The sequence below is a fragment of the Musca autumnalis genome, unplaced genomic scaffold (assembly GCF_047663935.1).
Source record: "Musca autumnalis isolate F117 unplaced genomic scaffold, ASM4766393v1 scaffold_5, whole genome shotgun sequence".
Classification (NCBI taxonomy): domain Eukaryota; kingdom Metazoa; phylum Arthropoda; class Insecta; order Diptera; family Muscidae; genus Musca; species Musca autumnalis.
The window spans coordinates 29,043,857-29,056,911 of NW_027412088.1; the positions used below are offsets into that span (position 1 = coordinate 29,043,857).

The 13,055-nt window shown below is 35.7% G+C and overlaps 1 protein-coding gene across 1 annotated transcript; it reads right to left on the bottom strand.

The window, feature by feature from the left end:
• Positions 1 to 2,684: 2,684 nt before the first annotated feature.
• Positions 2,685 to 7,649, bottom strand: LOC141404647 (BTB/POZ domain-containing adapter for CUL3-mediated RhoA degradation protein 3). Its single transcript, XM_073988163.1, has 2 exons — positions 6,757 to 7,649; positions 2,685 to 4,272 (listed from the first exon to the last, which is right to left on the bottom strand). The coding sequence occupies exons 1-2, from the start codon at positions 6,923 to 6,925 to the stop codon at positions 3,518 to 3,520; spliced, it is 924 nt and encodes a 307-aa protein (XP_073844264.1). The 5' UTR covers positions 6,926 to 7,649; the 3' UTR covers positions 2,685 to 3,517.
• Positions 7,650 to 13,055: the final 5,406 nt, after the last annotated feature.

The following is a 13,055-nucleotide window of genomic DNA, read 5'->3' on the forward strand; positions in this document are numbered from 1 at the left end:
GATTTGACGAGCTTATTGTTTGATCCCCTTCTTGCCTACGTTTATGTTCCTGAATCAGCTTCTCTTTGACAAGATCTAGAGTCAAGTCCGCATCCGCCCGAACTTCTAAAGCAGTAATTATAGAGTTATACTCATCCGGAAGGCTTCCCAATAAAAATGCCACTTGAAGATGATTTGCCAAGTTCTCACCCAGTCCATTTAATCTATCAACCGTTTCTAGCATCTCCGATATGTGTCTTTCCATATCCTGGCCACTCCGTAATTGCATACGACACAATTTCTTTAACAACATGACCTTTTTTGACAATGTCGCTTTCTCATGCACCTTTGACAATGCTTGCCAGTACTCCCCAGCAGTTTTTAAGTTCCGAAGATGTACCAACTGAGAGTCTTCTACCAAAAGTCCTATGGTAGCTCGAGCTTTTCCGCCTTTCATTATCCAAGATGTAGTTGGGGGATCAGGCTTTTCTTTGGAAACTATATCCCACAAATCCTCTTTTATAAGCAAGAGTTCCAATTTGTATTTCCAAATTTGGTAATTTTCCCCATTTAATTTCTTGACACACGATTTCACGTCTTCCATTTTGCAGTGTTTTACAGCACAAATTTTCACAAATCAATTCTTAATCACAAACGGACGAAGGCCCATAACCTATTGGAAACTAACATTATCCTTTTAGGTTAATGAATAAAACAGTGGTGTGATTTTTTATTATAGATTGTGAAAAAATATTAAAATGTATTTAATGTTGAAAGACAGAATTGGGAATGAAAAAATATTTTATCATGTATAGATACATTATTACAGAAAGAACAAAATGCTACTATGTAACTATTTTATAAAGTGTTTATTCAAACAAGTTAGATAAGTTCAACAGTACTTCTATACACCCTTTCTGAATGAAAGGGTGCTTCCAAAGACACTTTCTGAATGAAAGGGTACTTCCAAAGACCCTTTATGAATGAAAGGGTACTTCTATAGACCCTTTCTGAATGAAAGGGTGCTTCCAAAGACCCTTTCTGAATGAAAGGGTGCTTCCAAAGACCCTTTCTGAAAGAATGGGTACTTCTATACACCCTTTCTGAATGAAAGGGTGCTTCCAAAGACCCTTTCTGAATGAAAGGGTACTTCTATAGACCCTTTCTGAATGAAAGGGTGCTTCCAAAGACCCTTTCTGAATGAAAGGGTGCTTCCAAAGACCCTTTCTGAAAGAATGGGTACTTCTATACACCCTTTCTGAATGAAAAGGTGCTTCCAAAGACCCTTTCTAAATGAAAGGGTGCTTCCAAAGCGTCTGTTTTGAAAAAAAAAAACGTTTCAAGAAACTTCACATCTATATGACAAAATTATTGCAAAGGCCCATACCTATATTACCTATATACGTCCGTATACCCAGGGCATGTCTGGTGAAAAAAGTAGAGAAAATGTTACGTTTTTTATTTTTACATTTTCCTATTTTCCATATTTATTTTTACATTTTCCAATTGATCCATTATTTATTTTTACATTTTCCCATTTTCCACTTAATTGCCGGCATAAGACGTTTCCAGTTGTTCCTGATTGCCCGAATCACGATTAACCATGTAATATTTTCCGACACCATTTGGACCATGTAACGAAGACTCGCCTTCATAATAATACTGATTAGGAAATATTGCAACGCATTTGCCTGAAAGTTCACCATTGGCAAAACAGCCCTCAAAATAGTTTCCGGATTCAGTAATACATATTCCCGATCCGATTCGTTTGTTATCGGCAAATATTCCAAGATATTTTTCGCTAGTTATCACCACATTTGAGGTTGTCTTCGAATTCATATACATATTCAGGATGTTGCAGGTGTCCATGACCGTGGAAAAGGCCATTGCGAAAATTTCCTTCGTAGACTTCCTTTTCATTTATTATAAGGGTTCCATGGCCGCAAAATTTGCCATTTTTAAAGTGACCCTTATACAGTCCAATCTTTGGTAAGAACATGCGTCCATAACCCTTAATAATGCCATGAATTACTTCGCCAGCATAAAGGTTTCCATTGGGAAATTGCAGACGACATTTGCCATACATAAGGGCATTGGAAAAATTACCTTTGGCATAAACAACCGCATATACAGTATGATTATTAAAATGATAGTAGATATTTCGCGCTTCTGGTATATTTAGTTTTTCCGGCAAACGAAATATAATCTTTATTGACGATTCCAACCGGTCATACCAAAGTTGGCTGCGTGCCATCAATACGAATTTCTTTTCGGGTGTCTTTATTGTTATGCCAAACTCATCTCTTTTCATCCACACGGCCTCTAGCGGATATGTGGTTACATGGTTTCCCACCTGACACAGACAATCGGTGAATAAAATAAATGTATGTGTGGACAATCCCATTATCGAGTGTGCTAATTTAATAGGTACTGCTGAGGATGTTAGTATAACACGACGATTCTTTCGTTTAAAATGGATAATGTTGGATTTTTTTTGATTCGACCGCCAAAAGCCGCGCGTATTTTCTGCCAATTCCATATCAATTCGATTTTTTCTTACAAATTCCAACCACAACGTTAAATTCTCTTTGTACTTGCAATCGTATCGCTCGAAATCGATTTCTATCACATACCTGATAATAAAAATTAAGCTCCTCACATTACAGGAGCCAAAATCAGTTCTGAACATCACAAAAGTAAATAGGTTTTTGTTTTCATTTCTTTGTTTTTATTGATAAAATATTACGTATGATTGTTGCTGTTGTTGTTGCTGTTTTCTTGCATAAAATGTTATAACAAATATTGTTGCTTTTGTTTGCTATTTTGTTGTTGTTGCTTTGTTCATTTATCCCTTATCAGGATAATATAACATTGGTTGATCCTGTTGTTTGAATTTTTAATGAAACATATAACATTAAATATATCCATCAACAATTAACATTTAGAAAATAGAAAATACACATTTGTTATTTAATGTTTTGAATGGTACATTTTCTTTTTTTTGTTTCAAAATTTAAAGGAACTTTGCCAAAATGGCTTGGTTGGATTGTGGGTGATAATGCTGATGAAAATTGTTCACAAAATTATGGAAAAAAGTATAAAAAATATGTATGTGTGTATTTGTGATAATATGATGTGTAGATGTGTTTTTGTGGGATTGGTGTGTAAAAAAAGCTGCATAAACTTCTGTTTCTCAGTTGTTGTTGTAAATGTACCAACAAATGTGGACCCATCGTAACATTCATAGTACACTTATGAACAAATAAAAAGGTTATGTAAATATGTATGTAATTATAAAATAATATTTTAGAATATTGATGTAAATCTCCCCTGTAGCCATCATCATTGTTCCCCCCATCAGGGGTGGGGTCTAATGAGGTGGTTATAACTATGGGCCATTGGCTCTTGGTCTTATTTCACTTTTATGTAGTTGGTATTACGCGCAGCAAGTGGTTAAGCATTATGCACTATCACTACCACTTGTCCGCCATAGTTAGGGAAGAATGGGACGCGGTCGCACCACATAATGTGTTACAAATCATGTGGGATTGTTTCGTTTGTTCGATCGTAAGCGTGCCAGGCCCGTACGTTCTTCTTCCTCATCGCTGGTATATTGATGCATACCACTCGACCCAGCTCCAGAGGCCCCAGACGATGAGCCACCACCTGAAGGATTGCGCACAGAAGAGGTAGCTTGTAATAACTCTTGATCCGGTGCATTACGATTCTCATAGAGTAGAACTTGTAAAGTTTCTTCATAGATTCGAGCTTCAGGAAATTCTACTTTCGTGTGCTTACGATCCGTGGCATACACAATCGAAGTACAGCAGACCTCGGCCACCTTTTTGCCATGGCCATAAAATGACCAACAACATATTTCACTTGGTCCAATGACATCTTTTATAAAGAGTATGCGTTCATTGAAACGCAACGACAGCTTATCGAAAAGTTCAATATTTTTCAGCAAATTATCATCGGAATTGCTCGTATATGAATATTTGTTATTTTGTCGTTGTACGACCAAAATAACGGCAGGTTTTGACGATGCGCTTATCAGCATTTGTTCTTCCTTCTGGGAAGTTATAAGCGGAATACGGCAGATGGGTTTGGGCTCCTGATGCGCAACCAATGCGCGTTCGCATGACATTGCCAACTCGGTGATGCAATAGTATTTGGCCTCAGCCAATAGTTCGGCTATTTCACGATGAGATTCTGGCAATGGCACAGTACCATCTCGCAAATAATTGAGAATTGTGCCAAAGAATTTACCACAGCGATCGATTAATATCCAGCCTGTAAGAGAAGATGAAAAGGGATGTGTTTAATGGAAATTTTCATGTTTAGATTATTATAAATATACGAGCGGAAAACGGAGGTTTTTTTATCTATAGAAGAGTCTATTAGGAGCCTATTAGCGGTCGTCTATATCTAGAAGATCACTTTGGGAGGTCTTCCATCTATAGAAGAACCGATTAACATGTCTTTTATATAAAGATGACCTGATTAGGAGTTATTTCATCTATATAAGACCCGGTTAGAAGGTCTCCTATCTGTAGAAGACCCGGTTAGGAGGTCTTCTAACTAAAGAAGACCCGTTTTGAAGGTCTATGTATAGCAGACGCTATTAGGAGGTTTCTATTTACAGAAGACCCGTTTAGGAGTTCTTCTATCTATAGAAGAACCGATTAATAGGCCCTCTATACACATAGGACCAGATTAGGAAGTATTATATATATAAAAGACCCGATTAGGAGTTCTTCTATCTATATAAGGCCCCGTTAGGAGGTTTTCTATATATACAAGACCCGATTAGGATATCTACTATCTAAAAAAGACCCGATTAGGAGATCTATCTAAAAATGAACCTGTTAGGAAGTCTTCTATCTATAGACCACCCGATTAAGAGGTCTACTATACACAGAAGACCCACTTAGAAGGTCTTCCATTTAAAGGAAACCCGGTAGAGGTCTTCTATTTAAAGAATACCCATTTAGATGGCCTTCTGTCGATAGAAGACACCTTTAGGAGGCCTTCAAGGTATATATTATAATGTAAGGAGGTCTTCTATCTATAGAAGACACGATTAAAAGGTCTTCTATATATAGAATGCCCGCTTCGGAGGTCTTCCATCTATAGAGGACATGTTTACAGGTCTTCTATCTATAGAAGACCCGCTTGGGAGGTCTTTTATCTGCAGAAGACCCGATTAGGAGGTCTTCTATCCATAGAGGATCCGGTTAGGAGGTCTCCTATCTAAATAAGACCAGATTAGGAGGAATAACCGATTAAGAGGTTCTTCTATCTATAGATGATCCGATTATAAGGTCTTCTATCTACAGAAGACCCGATTAGGAGGTCTGCTATCTATAGAGGATCTGGTTAGGAGGACTTCTACCTATAGAGAACCCGATTAGGAGGTCTTCTATCCATAGAAGACCCGGTTAGGATTTCTTTTATCAACAGAAAACCGATTCTATCTATAGAGGACCTGATTAGGAGGTCTTCTATCTAGAGAAGACACTTTAAGTCTTATGTCTAAGGAAGGGGGTCTTCTACCTATAAAAGACACCTTTAGAATGTCTTCTATCTGAAGAGGGGTGTCTTCTTTCTATAGACCCCTCTAAAAAATCCTATATCTTCAATCTGGAAAACCGATTAGAAGGTCTTTTACCTGTAGAGGACCTGTTTAGGAGGTCTTCTATCTATAGAAGATCCGCTTGGGAGGTCATCTATCTACAGAAAACCCGATTAGGAGGTCTTCTATATATAGAGGATCCGGTTAGGACTTCTACATATAGAGGACCTGATTAGGAGGTCTCATATCTATATAAGAACCGGTTAGGATGTCTTCAATCAATAGAAAGCCGATTAAGAGGACTTCTATCTGTAAAGGACCTGTTCAGGAAGTCTTCTATCTAGAGAAGACACCTTTAGGACACCTTTAAGTCTTATGTCTAAAGAAAGGGTCTTCTATCTATAGAAGACACCTTTAGGATGTCTTCTATCTGAAGAGGGGTATCTTCTATCTGTAGAAGACCCCTCTAAAAAGTCCTCTATTTATAAAAGATCAGTTTAGGAGACCTGCTATCTATAGCAGAGCACTTTAGGTCTTCTGTTTAGAAGAGCCCTTGGCATAAATAGAATACTCCACCAGCTGGCGGAAAAATCTGATATTTTTACCACAGGTAGATCTTTACGTCCTGATTACAAAAATGTAAAGTTTGTTGGGGGGAAGTCCATACTTCACGAGATATGGGCCCCTGAAGTTCCGAAAATTCCCTTGTTAAAGTAAGAAAAAAGAAATTAAATTAAAAGAATGTTGTTTTCGTGCCCTAAATCGGCTCCTGTCCATAGGAGAAAGTCTTAAATCCCCGGCCGAAGGCCGGCTACTTAGAAAAAACTTACAATTTAAAAAAAAAAATTATATTTTTTCCGTCAGCTGGTAGAGTATTCAGTTTGTTCCGAGCCCTTTATGAGGACTTTCAACTATAGAAGATCCCTTTCGGGGTTGTTCTCTCTATAGAAGGCCTGGGACTTTCAATCCTGTATAAACTATATCTTCCGAACATACTAAACCATCGACCGCAAACGAACGAATCTTGTATTTCGCTTTGTCGGCAACCCCATCCAATTGGCATAATGGGCGAATTTTTTTAAACTTTTTTTGTTCGTAAAAATGCGATTCCCTCGGATTACATTCTCCCTAAACTTTCAACACATTAAAATAAAGAAAACTCGTATTAACTAAAAAAATGATGATTAATTTAACCAACTTACCTTCTGAATCTGTTAGCACTTCCATGCGACCACTAAACATTGCACTCAACATAGTGTCATTGTGTTTGGTCAATGTTCCAATTGTCGTATAATACAAACGTCCACCCACATTTAATTTGACATACTGCGAACTGTGACCCTTTATTAAAGTCTTCTGATCACCTGACATATTGGTGGGATTTGTTGTTGTACGCAAAACTAGTTCGTCACAAGGATTTGCCGATATTTGGAGTTTCGACTCCAAAGCACGTGTAACAGGAACTAAACAGTTGGTCGATGATGAAGCCGACTTGGCATTGTTGCTGCCAGCGTTAGAAGCCAATGAAGTTAGAGTAGCAATTTTGGCTGGTTTTATTTCTTTCTGGGTGTAATTTTAGTGTCAACGTGGAATCGTTGAAATCGTCTAATCTAAAGGATGCAACTTGCAATTTGTCTGCTGCTGCTGTAATACTGTGTATGTAGACGCCCTTTTTTCTATGATTCCAACGACGGACAGAAGATAACACAATTATAAAATAAAGTAACAGTGGAGTTGTGGGTGTTCTATTATTTCACGATGTTTTTTCCCCGATTGTTTGTTTCGTTAATGATTCACACTCATGGCAAATGGTTAACGTTGTCATTTATCCGTCTTGTATTACTTTTTTCTAATTGTTTATTGTTTTCCTTGTGAAGATTAGAAAGATTAGATTGATTTTTCTTTTTTCGACGCTGGAAACACACACACAGAATTGGTGAAATGAAAAATTTCTCTCGCGATATGGCATCTCTGATATGTAAGACAATATGAAGAAAACGACAGTAAAGATGAAATCAAAACAAAAAGGCCGTTGGAATTAGGGCTCTATGGGCTGAATTTCATGTTCTCTTTGTATAGTGCTCTGTAGGTCGATTTTAGCTAGACTGTGTCTTAGTCCCAATTTACATTAGGCGAGTTTACTTGCGGCAATTGAGAGTTATACTATGTTTACATTTACGAAATCCACTCGATTTCAACTGTCAATTCCATTGCTCAAACGTCAAATGAAATCCAATCGATTTCAGATGAGTTTTCATTTGACGTATACACAAAGGAATTGGCAGATGAAATCGAGTGGATTTCGTAAATGTAAACATATGGTCTGTTCCAGTACTGCAAGAATCTACTAATTTTTACTATTTTTTCCGATAACATAAAGGAATAAATGTTATCGTAGTAAAAAATAGTAGCTTCTTGCAGGTTCTGGAACAGAGCAATTGTATTACGAATTTAAACACAAAGAATAATTTCAGATTATAGAACCTTGTGTAGAGAGTTTCACCCCCTTCACACCTTTTACCTATAAACTCATTTTCATGTTAATGAAAATTTTCAAAGTCTGACATAAGACTATTAGGCGTGTCTCTTTTAGAGTTGTACAATCTAGTTCATTTGAAAGATCTAGTTCAATAGCTCAGCTCTTTTAACTGAACTAGTTCAGTAATCTAGTTCATAGTTTACTATCCAGTTCAATCATTCGGATCAGAATCGTTCACAAGCTCTTAATCGTTCTCTTGATGAAAACACATACATACATACATCAAATAGGAACAAACATTAGAATAATATAATTAAACTACAAAAATATTACATTTACATATTTTTATTCCATTCATAAAGAAAGATTAAGTTTAAAAAAAAAACATCCTTCAAAAAAAATGTAATTACAATTTCATTTAAGTGGATGGCAAAAAAATTCTTACGTTGTGTATTTGTAGAAATTATCACTTTAGGGCGAAACCTATAGCTCTGCGTGTTGCGTGTGCGTTCAAAAATACAACAACAAAATACATGTACAAAATACATACAACGCACACGCAACACGCAGAGCTATAGGTTTCGCCCGTATGTATGTTTCTTTTTATTTTTTTCTTTTTTCCATCCAAAACAAGGCACATTGAATAGGTAATGGATTCCATATATTGGGATACGGTGTGTTTAAAATGCTCTTAAAATTTATTTTTATTACAATGGGGGATGACACTTCACATTGATCCAAAACATAAACCAAACTTATTACATTACGAAGGCGTCACTTAGCACAGAGGACGGCGTCACTTTATGTGAATGACATGCTGAACTAGATTGTGAATCGTTCGTTCGTTGATCGTTCTTTGTAGATCTATATTGAACTATAATGAGCTATATCGACTGATCTAGTTCATACGCTCTCTTCAATGAATCGTTCAATTGAACTAGTTCGTTCATGAACTATACAAGTCTAGTCTCTTTACGTGATAATTTGTAATAATTATTACGAAATGTTACTAAATGCTGTCTTTTTACACAAGAGTTCAGTAAAAGAGAGTGAAGTGAGAGAACAATTTTGACAGTTGTTTGCTGAGAAATTGCTAAAAGTTATACTAAAGCTACATGCTGAAACTTTCGTACTAAACTTTCCCACTATTCTGGCGTTTATAGATCGAGTTCCATATTAAAGTGATTTTATGAAATTACTGTATTGGGAAACTCGATCTATAAACGCCAAAATAATGGGAAAGTTCGTATGAAAGTTTCAGCGTCTGGCTTTGAAGTAACTGAACGATTTTTTTCCAGCAACATTTAGCAAGTTCGATCAGCTGTTTTTTAATCATCTTCTAATAGTCAGCTGCTTAAAATTGAACAACTTTTTCATTGCTTTGGAGTTAGTTTTTCTTTCATGCGTTGGCGCCAATGTTTTTGTTTCGGTTATCAACTGTAATGCTTGGTTTACATTTACGAAATCCACTCGATTTCAACTGTCAAATCCATAGGTTAAACGTCAAATGAAATCCAGATGAGATTTTATTTGACGTTTGAGGTATGGAATTGACAGTTGAAATCGAGTGGATTTCGTAAATGTAAACTTAGCATTAGCTGTGTCTGGTTACCCTAAAATTTGTAACAATTTGTACCAATTGTTGCTGGAAGTCGTCTGTTAACACAAAAAACCAGCAAAAGAGAGCGATTCGAGAGAGACATTTTGACAGTTCTTTCACTGAGAGCTTGCAAATTCTTGCTGGACAAATTTCTTCTAGCAAGCACTTGCAAGCTCTTCTTCTTCCTGAAAACAATCAATCAGCCGTTTTTAGTTTTTTGTTGATTTATGTTTGTGAACATTAAAAACAATTTTATTGTGGAAATAACATAGTCTAATTGTATTGTTATATGGAGAACAAATTTGTAAAGTGGAAAAATACTTTTTTGTTTCATTTTCTTTTTTATTTTTAATAAAATACAACGTGTTTGCTTCCTTTGTTGGCGGACAAATTGTTCTGTTTTGACAAGTCAGCTGATTGCTTGCTGGTTTTTGCTGGGAAGGTGTCTGTTTACTTCCCAGTGGGAAAATTGGGAACATATTACATTGAAAATATATTAATTAACGCATTATAAGCATAGCCGACCAAGAAGAGCGAGCGCTTAAATTGTTTATGTGTGGGTAAAATTACACTGACAGAACAGGGTGATGATTTTCATATTGAGTGTGAAATGAAAAATATATTGTTAGCGCGTTCGCTTTGTATGACTTAAATTAAAAATAATATAAATAACTTCATAATTTGAAAAGTATTTTTCTTCATATGTTAAATTTTTTGAGAGAAAAAACAAATTGTATATAAAAATGATTTTTTAATTATGAAAGGGTCGGGAGCAAGCCCGAATTAAATTATTAAAATATGCCTAATTATAATTACTCACTAATTTATCACACAAGGTCGCTACTGAATATAAAAAATAATGTAATTAAAACAATACAAAATAGTTTTAAGCTTTCGTTTTATTATAAATCTATAATTTGTTAATTGTTAAAAAAAAGACTCAATAAATATGATGATTTTTTAAGACTTCCTAAGCATACATACATTTTTTATTGTTGCATTGCAGACGAGACATTCTGCGTCATTAAAAATATTAATACAAAACAAAAATCATTTTCAAATTCTTCCCTCCACATATTTGCTGTACAACTGCAAAATCTTTTCTGTGTACCCAAAAATAAACAAATAAAGCGGCATCAACCTGCTTGCATGAAATTCAGTACAAGACTGAAGTAAAAAAATCAAAACATTTGCTCTCTTACTTTGCGTTCGGGTCGCGTGTGTGTGATTTGCCGAAAAACTTCGTAACCAAATCAATACCCACGAACGGGTTTGATTATAAGCAATACGTTCCAAAACGTATCCGTAAGAATCGAGAAAAGAATATAATTGGACAAAAAGTTAAATTATTAAATATATTATAGAAGATACGTTATATAATATACCGTAAAGAATCGAACGAGTAATTCCACTTGACAAAAAATTCATTTTAATTACCTCTTACATTCCCAGTGGATACGATAAGGGAATGCAATGTTTCTTTTTGTATTTTTTTTTTGTAATCCCGTTATCTGCCGACGCCTTTAAGTCGCAGCATAAATTTGCCAGTTTTGTTTGTGTCGTGTAACAATAAAGACGTAATTTTGTAAAAAAATGTATTGAACTATTATAATTTCGGTTTTTAATGAATGAATATTCTTTTTTTGTATTCTATGAATACTTTTTTAACTACATAAAATCCTTGTATTTCTAAATATAAATCAAAAATTAATTAAAATTAATGGTTTTCTATTTTAATCCAATAAATTACTTAAGGCATACGGGGGAATAAATTTCTTATAAAAAGAGAATACATACATAATACGATGCATTCCAGTATATGAATTCCATTATATATTACTAAAGAACTATAAAAGAATATACCCATTGATTACACGATGCTTTCTATGGATACTATAAAGGAATATATTATTTTCCTAGGACATGCACCGTGTTACGAATAATGTATTCGGTAATCAATAAAACATAGTGGCTCTGTATTACCCTTTCGATTCCCATCGATTACATTTTCCCACTGGGTTTTTACAATTTTCTAGCAAAAGAGAATAAAAACCCCTTACTCTCTGAGAAAGTTCTTGCTGGACAATTCTTGCTGGGAAAGTAACCAGACAGACTTATTATCTTGCTAAAGTTTACTAAATGCTGTCTTTTTACTTTTTTCTCTATTTTCGTATCAAAGAATAAAATCTCTCTTACTCTCTGAAAACAAGCGTAGTTGAGCAGCGATAGATGGGGGATTTTATTCCGAAGACCGAATTCACACGATAGTTGTTTATGGCATCTGCGACTGCATTCGTGTGACTGACATTTACACCGCTGGAAAGGATTGTTGATCTAGGGGTTCTCTCTTGTAACGTTAGAACATGAAGATTGCTTCTCACATGCCTGAGTGGGATTGGGGTCCTATCCACCATATTTTGATTAGTATGGCTCTCACCGTAACAATAGGTTTGTACGATAACCCAAAAGTTTGTACAAACTTTTACAAAATGCTGTTCGATAACAAACTTGTTCAGTAAAAGAGAACTGACAGAACTTGCAAGTAGTTGCAAGAACTTGCAAATACTTTTTACTTGCAAAGTTATCGAACAGGCCTATTGCAAGTACAGCATACCATTGTGTTGCTGTAATGGAAGAAACTTTGTCTCCTCATGTAAATGGTCCACTGAAGAAATGGGGCCGAAACCTGTTGCAGTTCTCAGGGCCGCGTTCTGACAGGTTTGAATATTTGTTCATATCGTTGCACTTACATATACATATTCGGAGACTACATTGGCGCCGCATAACTTGCCGCAGAATGACATATCGCGTTATATGTGGTCAACAGGGTTTCTACACCTTAAGTGCTGCCGGCTAGAGACTTGTTCCTTGTCCTATATATAAGGCCTGTTCGATAACTTCGCAAGTAAAAAGTATTTGCAAGTTCTTGCAACTACTTGCATGTACTTCTCATTTCTCTTTTACTGATCAAGTTTGTTATCGAACAGCATTTTGTATAAATTTGTACAAACTTTTGAGTTATCTTACAGACCTATAATCTTGTCGCAGATAGCTGTGAGTTGCGCGGACGACGGGAACATGCTGTCGAATCTTTTAAAACATGACCAGCCTTATCATGGATTTTCACTAGTGAAAAGTTTCGCAAGTGAAACAATTTTCCCTTTCACTTTTTCGCCTTATCGCGGTCCATGGGGGAGATGGAAAAAAGGCGAAAAAGAGATAAACAAAAAAGATAAAACCTTAGATAAATTTTAGTGTTGCCATGCTGTAGTTTTCTGTGGGCTGTTTGTGGATGTTCGTGGGACATACATATTTTTTGCTTTCCCATAAAAAAATTCAGCGATAACAACAAATTTGGCAACTCTACACATTAAATCTGTGGTGGTGCTTTCATGTAATAAATGAGTGTGTGTGCGCATTTT

What these genes read in the sequence shown, in the direction of transcription:
- LOC141404647 (XM_073988163.1), bottom strand. Translation starts at nt 6,925, where the DNA reads ATGTCAGGTGATCAGAAGACTTTAATAAAGGGTCACAGTTCGCAGTAT. An exon ending in AGTGCTAACAGATTCAGAAG is followed by an intron (nt 4,273 to 6,756) that starts GTAAGTTGGTTA and finishes CTTCTCTTACAG; the next exon opens with GCTGGATATTAATCGATCGC.